At 50.1% G+C, this 20,631-nt stretch overlaps 1 protein-coding gene across 2 annotated transcripts; it reads right to left on the reverse strand.

Moving 5' to 3' along the window:
- Positions 1–455: 455 nt before the first annotated feature.
- Positions 456–20,547, reverse strand: RUFY4 (RUN and FYVE domain containing 4). Of its 2 annotated transcripts, XM_073218123.1 has the most exons (12): positions 19,411–20,547; positions 18,095–18,226; positions 17,871–17,977; positions 16,500–16,625; positions 16,070–16,176; positions 15,596–15,739; positions 15,062–15,131; positions 13,290–13,928; positions 12,499–12,605; positions 6,646–6,792; positions 1,912–2,022; positions 456–1,388 (listed from the first exon to the last, which is right to left on the reverse strand). In XM_073218123.1, exons 2-12 carry the CDS (start codon positions 18,138–18,140, stop codon positions 1,286–1,288), a joined length of 1,707 nt encoding a protein of 568 aa, XP_073074224.1. In that variant the 5' UTR covers positions 18,141–18,226; positions 19,411–20,547; the 3' UTR covers positions 456–1,285. The 2 variants fall into 2 exon arrangements, with proteins under 2 accessions (XP_073074224.1, XP_017501107.3); XM_017645618.3 differs by lacking the exons at positions 456–1,388; positions 1,912–2,022 and having other exon boundaries at positions 6,646–7,601.
- Positions 20,548–20,631: the final 84 nt, after the last annotated feature.

A 20,631-nucleotide genomic window follows, 5' to 3' on the forward strand; every position in this document is an offset into this window, starting at 1 on the left:
ATCTTGTGCCATGGGGCTACACTAATCCTCATCAACTATCTTTTTCAAAGTCTGGCTGAGAGAGCACTGAATAAAGAGTCACCTAGACTTGGCCGCTCCCTCTAGGCACTCAAAACTTGGGCCAATCAAGTCACCATCGCAGTTGAAAGGGAAGGATAGAGAAGCCCAAACTTCATGTCTGTGCCTCCTCTCTTGCCATGAAAGCAGATGCCCTGGGGAGCAACTGCAACTCCCCCACACTGCTGGTGGGGGATACAATACACAATTTCTTAGCAGTTTCTTAAAAGTTAAAATACACCTACAATATGATGTGGCCATTTCATTCTTAGGTATTTACCCAAGAGAAATAAAGGCATATGTCTACCCAAAGATTTCTACACAGATGAATACAAGTAACTTATCTGTAATAGCCTTAAATTGGAAATGTCAGGCAACAGGTAAATGAGTAAACAAATTGGGCTATATCCATGCTGTGGAATACTACGCAGCAGTAAAAAGGGACTATTAATATACAAGCAACATGGATGAACCACAACAGGTTATGCCAAGTGAAAGAAGGCAGACAGTAAAGAGTAAATGCAATATGATTCCATTGATATAAACTTCTAGAAAATGCCAACTAGTCTCTAGTGACAGAAAGCAGGTAAGTGGTTGCTTGGGGGTGCGGAGAGGGGAGGGGGATGGGGGAAATTACAGAGGGCACAAGGAAACTTTGGGGCTGATGGATGTGTTTATTATTTTGACAATGGTGATAGTTTCAAGGGTGTGTGTTAGTCAAAGCTCATCAAATTTATGCGAAGTGTATTATGTGGCAATAGTATCTTGAGAAAGCTGTTAAAAATGAAACGTGGCAAAGCAGATCTGGAAGCAGACTCCAGACAGGATTCTCCTGAGCACCGAGAAGGGTGAGCTGGGTGAGAAAGGAGTGTAGGGGAGAAACAGCGGGACCACTGGGGCTTATTTTTGTTCAAGAACTTTCTGAACCTGAAGGGACTTTAGAGAGGACGGCACCTGACTCCCTCACATTACTGGAAAAGCCCAGACAGCTGAAGGCTTTGTCCAAGTTGCCCAGCCCGTTGTGGGTAGATGTAGGGCTTGAACCCGTCTCCTGACTGGCAGCCTGGCTTCTTCTGCTCTCCACACCACAGTCTGTCCACACAAGATCCGCCTTAGATCACCAGCTTCTAGAAGGTAGGACCGGTCAGACTAGAAGGCTGGGAAGGGCCGAAGGGAGGGAGCCGACCAGGCGGGTGGGGTGGGTTGGCCAGTCCTGGAGGGGTCTTTGTCAGGGGACCTGTGCTTCTCCTTCTTGGGAACAGAAGGGGCAGCGGCGCTCTCTCTTCTTGTAATCCACAGAGCAGGCATGGCAAACCAGGCCTCCGCAGAGCCTGGGGAGCACAGGTGTGAAGAGGGGGAGCGCATGGTCACAGGGCTTGAGCATCTGCAAGTCCACCTGTTTCTCACCTCCCAGCAGAATGGCTCTGGGTCTGTCTCAGGAGGCCTCCCCTTTCCTAAAGAGGGTCCCAATGCCTCACCCCTCTGGAGTCCTCTGACTGGGCGGGCTATCCTGATGGCCCACTCTCCTCTCTCCTGCTGCTTGTCCTGCCATTGTGTTCCCAGAGGAAGGTGAAGGGAGGGGCTCCCTCTGTACAGGAAGTCTCTTCCCATTAGTCAGTCTGTTCTCAGAAGGTTTACACAGTCCCATCTTCCAGACACCATTCCTTGTCTGCCCCTTTCCACCATTCTCGTTCATGTCTCTGCTAAGTGTCAGTAAAATGAGTGGCCAGCCTTAGGTGGCCTTGCATAATGGCCCAGTTCCTGGGTCCCTCTCTTCCCTGGAATGGGCAGGGTGCTGCGGACTGGTGGATACTGGGCTGTCCCAGAGGAAGGGTTCTGTGCCCGACCCGTTACCTGCACGGGTACCGCCGAGACAGCCGGCCAAAGATCTTGCTACAGCTGACACAGCACCCAGGGGCCATGGAAGAGAGATGCTGAACCTTCCTCCACAGGCCGTCCTTCTCTCTGATGGGCAGATGGAGGTGGGGATACACACACACACACACACACACACACACATACACACACACACACACACACAGACAAAGAGCAAGAGATATCAGGGCAGAAAGACAGAGACAGAAATGGAGAGAGAGAGACACAGGGAGATAGACAGTCAGAGAGAAAGGAAGTCAGGGAGTTGGAAAGGGAGAGAGAGAGACACATAGAGAAGTAGATAGGGAGATAAATGTGGAGGAGAGAGAAAAACACAGGGAAAGAGATGCAGAGACAAACAAGGACAGAGACAGAGGCAGAGACACAAATACAGAGAAGGATGGAAAGACACATAAAGAGACATGATAGAGGAAGAGAAATGAAGGGACAGTGAGAGAGACACACACACACATAAGAAATGGGTGAGTCTCCAGTCTTTAAGAGAAGGTGGTGACACCCAGGTACCCATTGCCCAGCATAATCTTGACCCATTATTTAAGAACTGTTCATATTCCACCTCCTCCAAGGAGCGCTCCCTGATTGCAGATGCCCCCAGAGGTTTCTTGCTCCAGACTGCTTTAGCATCTAATGCCTGTTCTCTTTTATTTGGCACTTAGTACAAACTGTCCTGTCATTATGTGTGTTTATGCTCCTGCAAAACCCTGGTCTTCTTTTGCTTTTAAGGATTGTTTTAAAAGAATGTTTAGGAATGTGGCTTGTTTTACATTTTTATCAAAATGATAAATACACATGATTTAAAAACCCAGCAGCACAGAGAAAGGCAATACATCAAAAGGCAAAGACACCCTCCCCACTCCTTCCTGTGTGCAGTGGCAAGCCACTTACATCTTTTGGCTGTTTCTCCTTAATATTACTTCCATATTTCAGCAATATGCTCATACCCTTCCTGACTTACCAAGAGAGAACATCTACAGAGCTCCTTACCTTAATATCAAAGGATTTAACTTGTTTATTACCATCTATCTTCACTAACTCTTTCTCCTTCCTCCCAAAGCAGCGAAATCCCTCTTTTTGGTTCTTCTATTGGTTACTATTATAATTCGACAGAATATTCTCACACATTTATTTTTCACTCATTCTTTTAACTATAGGTAGTGACTACGACTACCATTCTGTTATGATGAGGCCAGCATCATTTCTCTTCAGCTCTCCTCCTCCCACTTGTCATCTATTCCTACAAGGTCTAATGTGGTAGCCACCAGCCACATGTGGCTGTTTAAATTTGCATTTAACGTAACAAGCTAAAAAAATAAAAACTTTAGTTCCTTAGTTGTACCAGCCACATCTGAAGTACTCAGTCACTATATGTGACTAGTAGCTACCATAGTGGATGGGGCAAATACGGAACATTTCCCTCTTCACAGAAAGTTCTATTGGATTCTATTCTATACTTGTTTAGGTGGTGACATATATGTTGGTTCTATAATGATAATTGCTTCCTGTGCTTTGTCTTCAGGCTGATTCTAACACGGAAAATAAACGAGTAGTATTTATATTATTAGACAGTATATAAGCATTTATAGTATATTATAAAATACAATACATTATCTAAGTATATAATGTATTACTTCAAGCAGAGCTGTGTTCTAAACGTTTCCCTTCTTGAAAACCTTTTCTTTTTCTAGAATTTTCTACTTGCCTTTCTTTGCCCCTTATGTGACTTGCTTTTAGTAGAGCCTAATTATTCCCATTTCCCCCAAATTCTTCATCATGTCAGGTATTCTACTGATTCTCTTTCTCCTCAGAGGCTTTCCTAATAGGCTCTCCATAGTCCGCTACAGCCTGGACTGACTGCTTCCTGAGCTTGCCTGCCCACTTATCATCTTGGGAATTCCCTTTTCTTCTCTCCTGAGCTCTACTGTTTCCTGAATTCCACATCTTCTCCTTTCTTGGCTTACTTCCTTGTTTTTCTGGAGCACATCCTTAATTAATTTCCTAAGAAGGCTGTGTGGGAAGTTAATTTTCTTTGACTTTTCTGACAAATATCTTTTCTCTATCACCTTCACCATTTGTTCCATAGTTTGGCTGGATATAGGATTCTAGAAAAAGTCAGCTTTTCTCAGAACTTGAAAGTATTATACCATTGATTCTTAACATTTGTTGAGTTCTACTTTTATCAGTGACTTGTCTTTTAGGATAGTCTCCTTATCTTTGTTTTACTGAAATTTCACAATGATACATGGGGATGTGTTTTTTTTTTTACTCTTTCATTTTTTGTGCTGGTCACCCAGTGAAGTCTTTAAATCTAAAGATCTGTGTCTATCAGAGCTGGAAAAGTCTCTCACATTTTTATCTGGGAATTTCCTCCATTTTATTCTCTTTTTTTAAAAAAAAAATTCTTGCCAGTTGGAGAAGACACTGGAACTCCTGGATTGATTCTCTTCTATCTCTAATTCCATCTCTTTGCAATTAGAGATCTGTCTCTGTATGCTTTTTATTCTACTTTTTCAGACACTGCCTCATTTTTCTCTCCCAATCCTAGTGAACTTTAAAAATTTTCAGTGATATTTTTAATTTCCAAGAATGGTCCTCATCTTTTGGTGGTCACTTTTTACAGCATCTTGTTTCATGGGAGATGGATCTTTTCATTTATCTTTGTTTCTCTTTATGTTCTAGACTCTTCTCAATGTCTGGCAATCCATGGTTGGCATTTCATGTTTAAGAAAGAGGTGATAAAAGCTGGGGTGGAGCTCCAAGTAGTGGAAAGGGTTGGTTGACTTGTAGCTTCCCTGTAGGAGGATTGGGTAGGGAGCTACTTGCCACATCAGACTCTCAAATGCTGAAATACACTGCTCTTTCATTTGGTGCACCTAACTTTCTATAGAGACGGACCTTTCAATAATTTGCCTGGGAGCTTGGCTCCTCACTGTTGGTGTTCTGTAGCTGGAGAGGCAGGCAGAAAGCAGGGGGTGTACACTGATTTTTCTAATGAATTTATCAGTTAATTTTCCTGATTTCTGCCCCTCATCTCACATCTGCCACGTATGTTCCTGGTGTTTCTGGGCACTGAAGTTTTCACTTTGGCTAAATCTAGTATGTGCTCCTCCATTCCATTTCTAGCTTCTGGAAATCAGCTGAAATCTCTCCATCTGTGGTTGGCTCCTCCAACTTTCAGTTGTAAGTTTTATTCTTTCACAATCATTTCAGTGTTATTTCAGATACAGAGTAGATATGTGGTCAATCTGCCATCTTGATGCAGAAGTCAATCTATGGCTTTTTATTTTCGTTAAGCTTAAGGACATATTTCCCACAGCACTTCATCAAGGGATATTATGTTATATAGTATGGGAACTTGTGATGAATTTCTTAAGCACAAGGAAAAGAATCTGTCTGTCCTGAAGAACTGGTATATTTCCTAGGGACAGTGAAAATTGGGCAACTTGCTTTGTTTTTCCCTTTTTGATCCTGCTGCCAAGATGCTCAGAGCTAAGTTTTAACCGTAACTCTACTCCTACCCCTACCCCTACCTCTAACCCTAACCCTACCCCTACCCCTACCCCTAACCCTAACCCTAACCCTAACTGTAACGCTAACCCTAACCCTAACCCTAACCCTAACTGTAACGCTAACCCTAACCCTAACCCTAACTCTAACCATAATCCTAACCCTAACCCTAACCCTAACCCTAATCCTAATCCTACCCCTAACCCTACCCCTAACCCTAATCCTAACTCTAGCCTGAACCCCTACCCCAGCACTACCCCTACCCCTGCCCCTGCCCCTGCCCCTACCCCTACCCCTAATACTCCAGGAGAATATATTTTTCATCTACTGTTAAATCTTTTATTTTTCTTTAACAATCAATATATGTCTCTTATCGTTAGCTACCTTAAATTCTTTTGTGAGAAACATAGCTAGTTTTTTATATTGCTCTTCCTCACAGTTGACAGTTCCTTGGAGATCACTCCTTAAATTCTTTGTTCTTCCCAGGTTAAGTTCCCCCTTTTCTCATCTTTAATGTTACTTGGATTTTGTACAAGAGGATTGAGTCCTAGATGACCCCTCAGTGATCTTCCATTTCTAATGGAACCTGAGCCTGATGTTCTCCTACTTCCTGAACTGGGTACAAGGATGACATACATGTGAATTATTTGTCCACTAGACTGAAGGGCAGAAACTAGACTTTCCACATCTCCTCTGTCCCCCAGTGAGCTTATTGGTTTGGAATTGATCCTGGTGAGCCAGGCCTCTGGAACTCAGGACAGGTCCATAGGCCCAGTGGTCTGAGGAAGTGCAGTAGGTAGTCAGATGCAGGACATATGATTACCTCTTGGTTATCTCCTCCTTCTTCTCCCAATTCCTTCTCAACCCAAGGGATTCTTTCCCTTCTCCTAACCTTAGTAGGTGTATGCACATGTGGGATTGGGTTGGGGTGGAAGCGTGCCTTAGAGTCAGAAGACTTAGTGTGATCTATATGCTGTGTGTCCTTGGTGGCCAAGTCAGCCTCTCTGACCCTCATCTGTAACATGGGAATAACAGCACAGGTGGCTAAAAGAAGGAAATGAGTTGGCATATATAAATGGGCCAGAACCCTGCTTGATAGTTGCTAGTAGAATGTAGTTTTCAAACCCCAGCCTCTACTTCCCGTACCACCCCTCTTCCGCACTCCTGCCCCACTGTGTCCACCCTTACTGAATCAGTTCCAGCACCCTCCTCTTCATGGCATGGGTGAGGTCCCGCTGCCTTCCAAGCTCCTCCTCATACATGGCATCCCTCCTCTCAGCCTCCTGTTGCTTCTGCTCCAGCTCCGCCTGCAGCCGGGCCTTCTCTTCCTGACACCTAGGTGAGAAGGAAGACTAAGTTCTTAGGGGAGAAAGCTCAGCATCTGTGACTGAGCTAGCCTGGGCCTTTGTCTGGCAGGGAGCCCCTGGGGGAAGGTGGTGGTCCTCCTGAAGATGGAGTCCACATGACACACACACATGTAGATACATGCCACACAACACATACCACACAGACACTCACATAGGCACACATACTCCACATCCCCCAGTCCCCCCATGCCACATACCACACACACAACACATACCACACAACACACACAACACAATACACACATACCACATACTACACATACAAATACCACACCCCACCCCAAACTGACCACTGTGTGCAGCATGATACCTAGAGGCTGACTCATTACCAACCATTCATAAAAGGTGTAGCCTCATGTATACCTTTAGAGGAGATGAGCCAACATTTCCATGTGTTTTATTTCTTTTTCTTTTCTTTCCCTTTTAAAAAATATTTATATTTTAAAATGTAATTTCCTTGAAAGGCATATGCATAGTCATGACAGCTCTCTGGAGGGAAGGTGGGTGTCTGGGAACCCAGGCTGGTTGGGCTGGGCCTGGCTCAGACAATTGGGGTGCTTGTGGGAGAAAGGGTAAGTGGAGTAGGATTTGGGGTAACTTTTTGGCTTTAAAATATTTGAAAAATTGTTACATTGTCTTTTCAATAAAAAAAGAATGTTAAACAGATGGCTTTCTTAAATTTCTGTTTAATTTTGGGCTTGGAACTTCCTCAGCTGTATTCTTGTTTCTTCTTTTTGTCTTTAGTGGCTTCTAGAAGGTTCCAAGAAGTCTACTAGACTGGAAATAAAAAGGACCCAGCCTCAGGCCCCAGTCTCTTAGGCCCTCACTCAGAGGGGTGAGTGCTGCAATGGTGGGCACACATCCTGTGACCTCAGGTTATGTGTGTTTGTGCCCATACACTGGGCTTGAGTGCATTTAAGGGGAAGAGGCTTGCAAGAGGCTTGACAATGAATTGGGTTATTTTTTTAAATGCTGCCATGTGGCATGCAGCAGGGAAGAAAACTAGGAGGGCTGTAAAAGCAGGCCAACAACAGATAACCACTGAAATTGCAGAAAGGCCAGTTCTTACAGCCTTGAGAAAGAGTGTTCTTGTGCTCAGCATTGGATCTGGTCCATGTGTTGACCTTTAATGAACACTCTGGGCTCCAGTCTCCTCATTTTGTAGTATTGGTATTTCATTCTCCTGAGCTAGTTTACTTGCCCACGGATCCCAGGGCTATTGGTGTGGCCCTGCAGGCCCTCATGTGACTGCTGTGGTTAGTGAGTGTCTTTGTGGTGGTAGGAAATGTTTATTAAGCACCTTCTGTGTGCCAATGCTGTTTCAGGTGCTCGGAATGGAGCAGTGCCTATGGCTCCAGGTGGAGCTTATTCTGTGTTTGGGGCAGTGGTCAAAGCAAGTGATAAACCAACACAATTATTAAACTAAGTGTAAGACAGAGATAAATAGGGGGCTGAGAGAGACTGGAGAGGTGTCAGGGAAGGCTTCTTAGACAAGGTGACTTTTAAGTAGGTCTCAAAGATGAAAAGTTAGTAAAGGGCACATGCAAAGTTCTGCAAGTTGGAGAGAACTTGGCTTGTTTGAGGAACTGAAAGAAGCTGGTGAAGCCAGGATACTGAGAAGGGCAGGGGGTGGGGAGGACAGGAGATGAGGTGGGAAGTAGTGGGGCCTGGTCTATCCCTCTGTGGCCCCATGGGGAGCAGACTTTAGTCTCGCAATGGGAAGCCAGTGAAGTATTTAAGCAGAGGGTGACAGACACTCCTAGTGCAGGAGGGGACATGGAAGGAAATAAAGTCTACTGAGCACTTACTACATGCCAGGCACTGAGCTTAGTGCCTTATCACCTTGTTTCATTTAGTTTTCATATATTTCATATATTCATATATTTCAATATGATCATCATTTTATAGGAGAGAAAGTAGCACTTCTGAGAGGGAGTAACACTTGTCCAGTGTCACACAGCTTGATAAGTGGAAGGAGCAGAACTCCAGATGGAGATCTGTCCAGATCTAAACTCTTTTTGCCCCCCCATATCTTTGTCCTTGCAGAACCCTACAGGACCACCAGTGATGTGTGGTATCAGTACTGAGTGGGCAGCAGGTGGGAGCAAAGGATGATCCTGAGCCCCTGGCATGTCTCAAAGAAGCTCAGTGCTACCATGATGTTTGTCTAAGTCCCCATCTGAGGTCTTCTTCCAATCACACCTGTCCTAATCACTTTTGCTTTGAGGTCTTACCCAGAAGGCAGAGGAAAGAAATCTGGTGGTCTCAGAGAGCATAGGAGTAGAAAGAGGGACTTTAGAGACTTGACTGTCTCCTTTTGCAAATCAGAGACCTGAGGCCAGTTTCCCAGGGCCACAGCCTGGGAAGTGGGTCCTGGAAGCCCCAAAGCTCAGTTCCAAGTATATTTTCATAAGCCCTGTTGCTCTGCTGGAGGCTGTTACCTGGATGGTCTGCCCTGTCGTCCCTGTGCATCTAGCCTGGTGCTCTGCACCCATGGGCTGCCCTCCACCCACCTTCAGTCCATTTTCCACACCACAGCCAGATGATCCTTTAAAAACCTAAGTCACACCCTGAGACCCCTGGCCCAAGACTCTGCTTTGGCCTCCTACAGCAAGTGGGAGTCCTCCTGCTGCATCCACTGAGGCCTGCTGTCCCCTGCACACTTTCTCTGGGTGGTTGCATTTGCTGGTACCCCTTGCCTGGACCATTTCTCCTGAGGTATTAGCACAGACTGGTTTTTCCTGGAGTTTCTGCTCAGATGTCATCTCCTCGGCAGAGGCTTCTGTGACTCTAAATCTAGAAGACTCTCCTGTCTCTTTCTATCCCTTTTCCTGGCTTGATTTTCCCCCACAGAGCCTCTGACTACCTGACATCATATTTCTACTTGATGACGTACTATCTGTCTCCCCAGGTCTGTGACAGTGGACACGGCCTGTGCTGTTCACTGCTGTCCCTCCAGCTCATTGGCCGTAGTAGAGGCACAATACATATTGTTGCTGGACTGACGGGCCCCCGTGGCACTTCCATTCTCTGGTGGTAAGATAGCTGTCACCAGCTTGATGCCCATGGCCCCTTTTCCCAGGAATGCGGTGTTTTGTCCTAAGTTCCCTGGACCCCAGGAGGCAGAGAAGCACATCTCCTGCCTAGCCTACGAGCTTCAGGTATTCTCCATCGGCGTCCCCATGTCTCTCCCATAGAACCCCTAGCCACACCTCCCTCCTGAGCTCCAGCTTAGCTGCCTGCCCAGCAGCTTCACTGGGGTCTCTAACAGGTGTCTCACACAGTACCTGCTCACAACTCAGCTGAACTTTCCCCACAAAGGCTGCTTTGCCACAGCAGACTGTAACCAGTGACTCTAGCTATCCAGGCCAGAAACCACCAGTTATTCTCGACTTCTGTCCTCTCACACCCTACATTCAGTCCCTTGGGAAGCCCGACCTCACAGCTGATCCAACATCCAGCAGCTTCTCTGCACCTCCACCACCGCCAGCACATTCCAGGCACCATCGCCCTCCCACTCCTCATCTGTCTTTCTGCTTGCAAACTAGCTTTCCTACAGACTAGCTTCACAGAGCAGCAGGCGTGAGCCCTTGAGAACACAGGTCAGTCCAGAAGAGGCATGCCTACAGAGACAGAAAGCAGGTTAGTGGTTTGGGGACATGGGGAGCGAATGGGTAGTGACTGGGAGCGGGTACAGGGTTTCTTTTTGGGCTGATGAAAATGTTCTAAAATTGATTGTGGTGTTCAATGCATAACCTTATGAATATACTACAAACCACTGAATTGTTTTGAAAAAAGAGAAACATATTTTTAACATTAAAATAGTCACATCATATCCTTCCTCTGCTCAGAACTCTCAGTTGTTCCCATCTAATTCCTAGCCAAAACCAAGGTCCTTTGATGACCTACTAGGGTCTCCCATGAACTGCCTGACCTTTCTCTATATCCTCTCCCTCTTTCACACCACTGGGGCCGTAATGCTTCTCTGATATTCCTAGAACCTGCCATGCCCACTCCTAACTCGGCCTTTGCTCTTGCTGTTCCCTCTGCCTGGAACATTCTTCCACCGCACAGCCAATGGATCAGCCCTTCCTTCCTTCAGGTTTTTACTCGAACATCACTTCCGTGGTCTCGCCACCTTCATTAATATCACTTCCCATTACTATTTCTTTATTTCTATTTATTCGCCTTTCCTGCTTTTTTTCCTCTTTAGAGCTTATCACAATCTGACATTCTATGTATCTTATTGCTTATCTTATTTGTCGACTGCCTCCCCCACTAGAATGTGAGCTTGTCTGTTTTGTCCACCATAGGATTTTCGGCACATAGAACAGGCCTGGAACAGAGCAGGGACTCTTGAGTGTTTATGGAGTGAGAGTTGGGATGACAGGTGGCCAAAGAGTGGTCTGTGAGGTAGGGGCTCCCCCAGCTTCAGGGAGCAGTGGGGGCCTCTCAGAGGCTCCCTGCAGCCTGGCTTGGTCCCCAGAGTTGGCCCTTGGGGCCCCTGTATTCATGTAGGGCCTGAATCATGGGAATCTTTGCGGACTAAACTGCCAGGTTCAGCTGAGTGTCTGGTGGGCAGAGCCCCAGGGGTTCTTTGGGTTGATTTCTGCATCTCTCAGTCTGTTAAGCAGACAGTCAGTAAACTGCCCTGTGATTCAGTCTGAATCACAGCTATTCAGGGTCCGCTGGGGGGCAGCCTGGTGCCTTCTGGGCCGAGGGCAGATGTCAGCTGCGTGGGAGATATGTGGCAGACTGAGGCCCGCAGGGACCAAGGGAGAGAGATGCGGAAAGCCTGAGTCAGACCAAGGAGATCTTTGCAGGGTGGAGATATTTGAAGAAACAAACTACGAAGGGAAAACAGAGACACTGAGCAAGTGAGGGGGAAAGGCAGATGCTGAGACAGCATGGTCTGGGCTGCTGAGGTTAATGTGGTGACAGGAAGGTGGACATTCTGGATGGTGACAGAGGCTGAGGGGAAAGACAGGCATATGAAATACAGGCACGCAAGGCATTGGCTGTGGGCCAGTGTTTAAGCCCACTGGATCTGGAGTTTGCTGCCAGTTTGGATCTCAGCTCCTCTACCCACCGGCTGACGTCGGGTGAATTGTGTACTGTCTTTGAGCCTTGGCTTCCTTATCTCTACAGTGGGGACCCTTAGAAAACCTGTCTCATAATGGGGTTATAATGTAGCACTTAAAGCAGGGCTGGGACATAGTAGGTGCTCAGTAAATGACAGTTATGATTATGATTATCAAGAGGGTGGGAAAGAGATTGCAACAGAGAACAGGAGATGGAGAGACAGACAGCAGAGGAAGAGATGGGGACTGAGGGAGAGAGTAGGGCAGGAGTGTGGTGAGGCAGGGAGGTGGGAAAGAGAGGAGTGGTGGGAAGGGGCAGCAGGAAGGGGAAAGGTGAGTGTAGGGGGCACGGGAGGGACAGGACCTCTCCAGCAAGGGGGAGGGGAGAAGAGGATAGGGTGGGAGCTCCTTGAGAACAGGAACAATGCCCTGCCTGCCTCAACATCCCAGAGTTGTGCCCAGCACAGGGTCTGTGCATGGGAGGGCCTCCGTGGAGCTTACTGACCTGAATGCAAGCAGGAGCCAGGGAGCGCCTCCTTTCCTGCCCCCTCCAGGTCTCTGTGCCCCTCTGTGCTGGTGGTTGCCAAGGTTACCTGCTGAGCTGTTCCTGCAGTGTCTTCAGCAGCCATTCCTGCTCCTTCAACAGCTGCTCCTGGTGCTGGGCCTGCTCCTTGGTCTTCCAGAGCCCTTGTCTAAGGCTCTTTGGGGAGGATAAAGGGAAGGGAAAGAGAAGGTGCTAGAGGAAGGCAGAGATGGCAGCCTGGGTCTGACCTGACAAACATCCCATGAGACCCCAGGCCATGGGGGATGTCCCCAGGGGGGAGGGAAGGACTGGGAACTGGAGCCCCCATTTTTTTCACTGAAAGAGGGAAGTTACAAAGCTCAAGGATATGAAGACTCTGGCTACAGAGGAGGCTGAGACAAGGCTTGAAAACAATCCCTGGGAAAACATCTACAAGAAGAGTAACTAAGTGGGATCTGCAACAGTCGAACTTGACATTGGGCAGAAATCTGTAGATCATGAGGGCTGTAGACTTGAGAACAAGTGACTGCCCCAAAGGACAGTTGGGAAGGGATCTCAAACTCGAGTGCCTACAGGGGATAGGCAGGTAGTATTGAATAAAGTGGGCCTGGTGCGAGGCAATAGGGAGAGGTGGGGACAGTGGTCAACTGAACAATACATGGCTTTCAAAAGGGTATCCTCAAATAATAATGCTGTGCAGACCAATAAAATTGGTCTGTGGGCTGGAATGGCCCCCAGCTTACCAGTGAAGTCCCCATCTTTACCCCCATCCATTAAATATTAAACCATCCATTTTGGGGGTAAAGAGGGGCTAGGTTGGAGAGAGAAGAATAGACAGGTACAGAGCTCAAGTGCTCTCACCTTGACCACATCCTTCAAGGCCACTTCTGCTTGCTCCTCCCTTCCGGTCACACTGGTCACTCCTTGCTCTTGTAGCTTCTCTGTGGTGCAGCCTTCCTTTGCTCCCAGGCCCCGGAGGACCTGGGGCTCCCTTGGAATGTGAGGCATTCCCCACCCCTGCCTGTTCCTTGACATTGTGTCCATTATCATCTCTTTGGGGCTGGGGGCTAGCAGTGTATGGACATGACCCCATTCTGCTTCCCCTTCGTGAGCCCCTGCTGTTGTTCTCTGACCCTCTGCACCTGGCAGAGCCCCTCTGCCCTCAGCTTCTGCCTCTATCTCCCTCAGAGCCCCTTTGGTTCCCTCGCCCTGCCCCTGGAAGCTGAGTGTTGAGTTCTCCAGGGAGACTCCAGTCCTTGGGGCTCCCTTCTGGTCTTGCTGAAGCTCCTCCCCCTCTGACTCCCACATGCTCTGGGAGGGCCTGAGGTTCCTGGGATCTTCTCTCTTCTTTCCCAAAGAGGGAGGAGGATGGTTGTGTTGCTGGGACGTAGGGAGTCCAGCTGACCAGTCTTCCCTGCGTGCATCTTGCAGACAGCCAGCTTGGCTGGCATGTGGCTCCTCTGGCTGGACTCCTGTGGGGCCTCCAGATGTGGCTGAGATCTGCAGAAAAGTCCCCCCAAACCACTATTGCTCTCAGCACCAACACACCCACCTGGTACATGGGAGAGGCTGTAGCCCTAATCCAATGGGCTTGCTAAATATGTGGCTTCTAGGGCCCTCCTGCTGGAAATGGGGGTTCAGTAGGTCTGGGTCCGGGCCCAGGAATCTGAATGTTACTATAAGCCCAGGGAATTGAGGCCCAAGTTCTGATCTGGTCAGGGAGCAGTAGACTTCTCAATGCCCTTTCCTACCTTGTCTCAGCCCACATCCTCTCCCTCCTTCACCTCGTCTTCTGCATTGGTCTGAAGTCCCTTAAGTTCTTCCCACTCTATCCTCTGTTCCTGCCCCCTGAACTTGACGTTTTGCATTTCAGTTTTCTTGTCTGTAAAATGGGAATGGCAATACCTGCCTTGCAGGGCTGTGGTGAAAGATTACAGAGACCAAATGCCAGGTAAGAGTCACTCTCAGGAAGGCTTCTCTGAGCTCTCCTGCTGTCCTGTGCATTCTGCATTACTACACTTAACAGGTGTGTGCCATGTGTTCCTCCTGCAGGTCAGAGACTGGGTGCTTGTGGGATCTGTGCCTGGTGCCTGGACGGGGTAGGGTGGGGTGTGCACAGTGAGCTTGTGGAATGATAACCACAAGCTACCACTTACCGAGCAGATAGTTGGGACCCTTGCTGTGTGCTGCACATGGGCTGTCCCCATGCATGTGCACAACCACCCTCTAAGGCAGGATGAGCGACCGGCCCAAGGACCATGCAAGGGGCAGAGCTGGGATTTGAACCTAAGGATCTGGTTCTTCAATTACTCCCTGAACTGAACGTTTACAAATTGTCCAGCAGAGTTTGTTTCCCTGCTCTCCTTCCTACAAGCTTCTGGTCATCTTCCCCAGCACCTCCTCCTCCCCTGGGCCACTGGCTCACACAGATGGTGCTTGTGGTCCCTTTCTCTCTATTATCCTCACCACCTGAGGAATAGGAGCCTTCTCTTCCCCTGTGGCTCCCTGGTCCCCAGGTCTACCCAGTGGCCTCTCTCTCTGTCCAGCTGGGTCAGGGCTCAGTTACTTGTCAACCTGAGGGTTCCAGCAGAGACAGAGAAGAGGCAACTCAGAATGAGGTCGGGTGGAGGCACCTGCTTTGATGAATCTTTGGCCTTTCTGGGTCTTCTTCCCTGGGTCAGGCGGGAATTGGAGCAGCAGGACCTGAAAGTAGAAGTGGCAGGGAGACCCTGAGCCCCTCTCCAGCAGTGGTCTTGAGCCTCAGTTGCAGGATATCCCATCTTTCCAATACCCATTAATCCCACCACCCTTCCCAGCTTCCCATATTCTACCCTCATACATGCACCCGCCTACATCTGTCCATGCACCCCTCCCTCCATTCACCCTTACATCCCATTCCAACATCCCACTCTTCCTCCTTCTAGCCCTCTACCCCAACCACCCAACAATTCTTTAGTGTGAGTGCATCCTATGCAGCATCATGGGACATTGTGAGATTGTGCTGGGAAAACAGAAGGCTAGGGAACTGGAGAATCAGGGCGTCAGGGGCCGAGAAGGGAAGAACTGATGGCACTAAGGCAGAGAGCCTGGAGGGTGCTGGGGATGGGTGCTGGCCAAATGGCAGCAAGCCTTGAAAAGAGGCTTCCTTCCATGTTGGACGTACTCACTCTGAGAACATGGGCCAGGCCCCATCCAGGTCAGGCCACTGCAGGTCCAAGTTGAAGGTCACCCCATTGAGAGTGTAGAGGGAGTCCAGGAGGTCTTCCTGGAGTTCAGGGCACACCAGAGGGCTCTGGGGGCCATACCATTCCCTGTGTGAACAGTGATTAGTAGCTTCGGCCTTTGGGTTAGGTGGTATTGCCACCCCCTACCTCAGAGTGTCCGCCTCTACTGTACACTGTAATGGGATGGTTCTCCAGGCAGGTCGTGGTCTTGGGGAGCAGGAGGCCCAAGCATCATGGTGCTAACAGGACTGCTGGGTTCTAACCTCCCGTCTGCCCTTTCTTTGACTTTTACTTCATGACTGTCATTTTAGTCATCCTAAATATTAAGCCATCCATTTTGGGGGTAAAGAGGGGTCTTTCACAAGGGGGGACAGTGGGCTCAGATGGTATCAGTAGGAGTGTGTCTCAACAGCCCACCTGGTCAGCTCTGGGTTCAGGAGGCAGAGCTGCAGGGACTCAGCCAGCTGTCCCTGGACAAGGCAGAATCGGATAAAAGCCCGGCCTCTTCCCAGTGGGGTCTTCAACTGCAGGGTGCACAGGGGCAAAAAGGGGAGAGGTTGTAGGACAGAGGGAACTCAGCCAGTGCAGAGAGAGAAGATGAGAACGAGCGGTCGATGAGAAGGGGTGTCATGGGATTTGGGCCTATGGGAGGAAAGAGGTGGCTGGGCAGGTGCTGATGGCAGGGCTAAGAGGTGAGGACCAGGTGAGGGCCCGCAGGGATGGATGAGGAAGAGGAAGGGCTTCGGGCAGGCCTGTGTCTCCCTGCCCCAAGCCATCCCCACCAAAGGCCTGGTGCCAGGGTCTCATCATGCTGAAGCCAGCCTCCCCACCACTTGGCTCTGGACACCTTGTCCTGTGAGTGGACGAATCGGACCAGCTCTGTGTCCCCCCGCTGCTGCCACAGGGCAGTGCAGAGGAAGTCCCAGTAAGTCTTCTGAGGCCTCAGGAAGCTCTTCTGCTCTTTCTGGTCAAACTGGGAGCAAGACGAGGGAAAGAAAAGTGTAGAAATGTTTCCTCTCTAAACCCACTTCGTATTTCAGCATGCCAAGCGGTCACATGGTAGAGGGGAAAAGGCTCGTGCAGACAGACCTAGTTTCAGCACCTGGTGTTGCCCTTCCTGGCTCTGTGACTAGGAGCAAGCTGCTTGACCTCTCTGAGCCTTCAGTGTTCTCATGCGTTCATTTATTCCAGAAATGCTTATTGACTCTTACTATGTGCTGGCTCTCTTTCTATGCCCTGGGGATACAGCACTGAACAAAACTGACCTCATCTGCTTACATCTTGGTAGCAGAGGCAGACAATGAATAAATTGAGTAAGTAAAACATAGTACATTCAATAGTGCTGAAACTGCTAAGGAGAAAAGGGATATAGAAACAGAAAGGGAATAGAAAGTGTATGGTGTGTACATGTATGTGTGTATGTGGCTTGTGTGTGAGATGTGTGTGTGTGTGTGTGTGTGTGTGTGTGTGTGTGTTTTAACACTTTAGATTAGGGTTGAGAGAAAGCCTCACTGAGGAGGTACTGTTCAAGTCCAGATCTGAAGAAAATGAGAAGTTGTGCTGTCCAGAGTTCTGGGAGAAGAGCATTCCAGGTAGAGGGAATAGCAAGTGCAAAGACCCTGAGGTAGGCGCATTCCTGGTGTGTTTCAGGAAGATCAAGGAGGCCAGTGTGACTGGAGAGCAATAAATGAGCAGAGTGGCGGGAGGTTCACACATGCACAGAACATACATACACTACATATGCACAAACCTCATGGACACACATGCCACACACGGACACACACACACAGACATAGGAAGGGTAAAGGTGTGGATGTGGGAGGAAGAAAGGTAGTCAAACACCTCAGGGGGTTTGAATGAGAATTACATAAGGTGGGGTCATGTGAAGGGCTTAACTTGGCACATAGTAAATACTCAATAAAAGCTAGTAGTAGTGATGACTGGGGCTCTAAGCAGCAGCAAAAGGGCCAGCCCTAGGACATCCTCTGAAACATTTGTCTTCAGACCAGCTTGGTTGCCCAGCTGCACCACCCTGCCCCACCTCACTTCCCAGAGGCGGCAGTGACAACCTCTGGGAGTGAGGTTAGGTGTCAGGAAGGACTTGCTGGCTCTTATTGTGCTGGTAACAGAGGAGGCAGTGGCTCTTCCAGCAGCATCTGGGCAAGTTCTCGGGTTATTTGGGCCTGGGGAGGGGAGAGGAGAGGAGAGGGAGGCCCACCTGTAGCAGCAGCTCCAGGCACCCACAGAGTCTGTGCAGCTCCGCACTGGCATCTGTCACTGGCTGCTGCCCACCCCCATAGCGCTGGAGGATGGCCGAGATGGCAGCTGTGGGAGGATGGGGGACAGCAGGCCCCAGGCAGTGGGGTTTCTGAGGGAGAGGCTCCTAAGGCCCCTCACTACTCCCCCAAGGAAGTCTCAGAAAATCTCTCGGGACACACTCACCTTTCAGGTCCCTGGTAACCTTGAGGCTGGCCCCCTCTTCTGCCATGAATATTTGAAAATGATGTGATTCCTTGTTTGGCTCTGAAAGGTCAGCGCACAGAGGAGCCGCTGGGTTCAGCTGCCCAATCTCCCCTTATATGAGGGAAGAGAAGAGCCAAGAGAAAGCATGTGACCACTCCAGGGTCACAGAGAAAGTTTACTGGGAAGATAAAAACCCAGCCTTTTCTTGTAGGTCAGTGTGAAAATGGGATGGTGTGGTCCCCACTTATGGAGCTATTTCTGGGTACCCAGCACTGTGCCATATACCTGACATCCTTCTTCCAGTTCCCACAATAATCCTAGGAGGTTATTGACTTCATTTTATACAAGGCCACAGGGAAGCTCAGAGAGGGTAAGTCTTTTACCCAGTGTTGCAAAGCTGTAAGTGGTAAAGCTAGAATTTGAACTCAAGTCTGTGTGCCCACAGGGCCCATGTTCTTGGCCCCAACTTGACGTGAGTAGCCTTATAAATGCTTATGCCATGTGGGCACTGGGCTAAGGGAATGTCACCTCTCTCCCCCACAGAGAGCCTTGCCAGAGCCTTGTCATCATTCTTGAGACAGACATCCATCCTTTCCTGGGCCCCAGCTGAGTGGAAAATGTGTGTGCTTTGAGCAGAGGGAGGCAGAAGTAAAGTGAGGCCCCAGAGCTGAGTCAGGGCCAGAATGCTGGGCACATGGGGAGAGCAGGTCACCTGGCTTTAATCCTGTCCCCCTCCCCCAGAGGAATCTCAGCCTGCTTTTCCCCCAACAGGTCCTGAGGCTCAGAGAGGAATGCTGCTCCTGAAGGCCCGGGATAAAGAGCCTGGAGTAAAGCCCAGGCATGGGCTGGGGAACCCAGGCGTCCTGCCTCCCAGACTGTGGCATTGAACTTGGGGAGTGGTGGGAGTGAAGAAGCAGTGGGACACAGTGCAGGGGACAGGAGAGGGAAATGAAGGTGAATGAGGGAGGGTCGGTGGGGGGATGTGTTCAGGGAACACTGAACTGGGACTTAAGAGCCCTGGGTCCTCAGCCCGGCACTGCCAGTAACTCACTGTGTGACCCTGGGCACATCATTTGCTTTCTTGGCCCTCAGCTTCCCTACCTGTAGACCAAGAGGCTGCACTGAGGGTCTCTGTAGCCCCTTCCAGTCCAGCTCCTCTATGAAATCCATGAACACCTAGATGTGCCTCCTCTTCTCCCTCATCTCCACCCAGGACTCCTGTGCCCCTGGCTCCTGCCATCACTCCTTTCTCTAGTCCCCCCACCAGCCTGGCTCAGGGGTACCCTGCTACTCACCTGGAAGGCCTGGCTGCTTGGAGAGCGGGCACTGTAGCCTGAGCCCGGCACTTGCGGCTGTGGTGCCCAGCAAGCCTTTCCCAGAGTTTGTCCTCTGGGAAGTGATTCAGGCTCAGCCTAGCTCCCTGGAGGGGGAAGCCCTGCTGGGCGGGGAGGAGCAAATGCTACCTGGCAGAAGTGGCAGAGGCAGGGTGAAGGGCACCAGGGCAGAGTGGGTGAGATGGAGTACTGCTCCCCTCAGGCAGACGCGGGGAGATTCACTTGTTGGCCCAATGCGATCACAGAGGGTAGGGAAACTGCTGCGATGCAAATTTCCTTCCCCTTCTCGTCACTCGTTCTTGTCGTTCTCCCTTGACGCCACCAGGTGGCACAAAGAGGCTGTGATGCCCCCGGCCTGATACTCTGCTAGGTCTTTTCTGTCACTTGGTTGAAGTGCGGTGCAGGTGGGGAGGAGAGGACAAGGGTCCCACCACAAGTCTCCCTTCCCCTCCCCACTTCAGTTTCCTGAGGGGCTTGCGAATGCTGGTCACCAGTGCCATCCTCTCTGTCCCGGAGCTCACTCCTGGTGAGATGCCCTGCCCAGTCATGGGCCAGGTGGGTTGCTGAGGCGCTCCCACCTGGGCGGGGCTCTTCCTCCTTGAGACTGGTCTTCCCACCGCCTGGTCCTCGTTTTTCTAGGTTGGGATGCCCCAAAGGTCAGCACTGGGGGCAGGGAACAGAGGAGCAGGCACCGACCAGCTAATGTTTCACAAACCCCGGAGCCACTGCGGACAGTGGCACACGCGGTACCCAAGCCCAGCTCTGCCCTCCCGCCGCCACTCCCCACCTGTGTCTCCTTCTCTGGGACCTGGTGTCCCTGTGCAGAAGCCCAGTCCCACGCCCTGTCCCCCGTGTCCCTGTCTCCCCGTCTCTCCCATATTCTCTCTCCCTATCTGCTTCCTGCCTCTGCCGTCGCGCCGTCGGTCCCTTTCTCTCTCGCCCAGACTCAGCCCGACCCCGCCGCCGCCCCTCCCCGCGCCACCGCGCCCTTGGGTCTCCCTCTGTCACTGGCTGCGTCCGGGCGACCTTGTCACCGCCCCTCGCCAGGCCCCGCACTCTCCCGCTTCCTGGCGGCGAGGGCCGAGGAGGCTCCGGGCGGGGACGCGCTGGGGGCGTCGCCACCCCCTTCCCGACGTCGCAGGCGCCTGGGGCCGAGCGGTGGCCAGGGCGGGGGCGGGCCGG

This window comes from Manis javanica, chromosome 12 (genome assembly GCF_040802235.1).
Source record: "Manis javanica isolate MJ-LG chromosome 12, MJ_LKY, whole genome shotgun sequence".
NCBI lineage: Eukaryota > Metazoa > Chordata > Mammalia > Pholidota > Manidae > Manis > Manis javanica.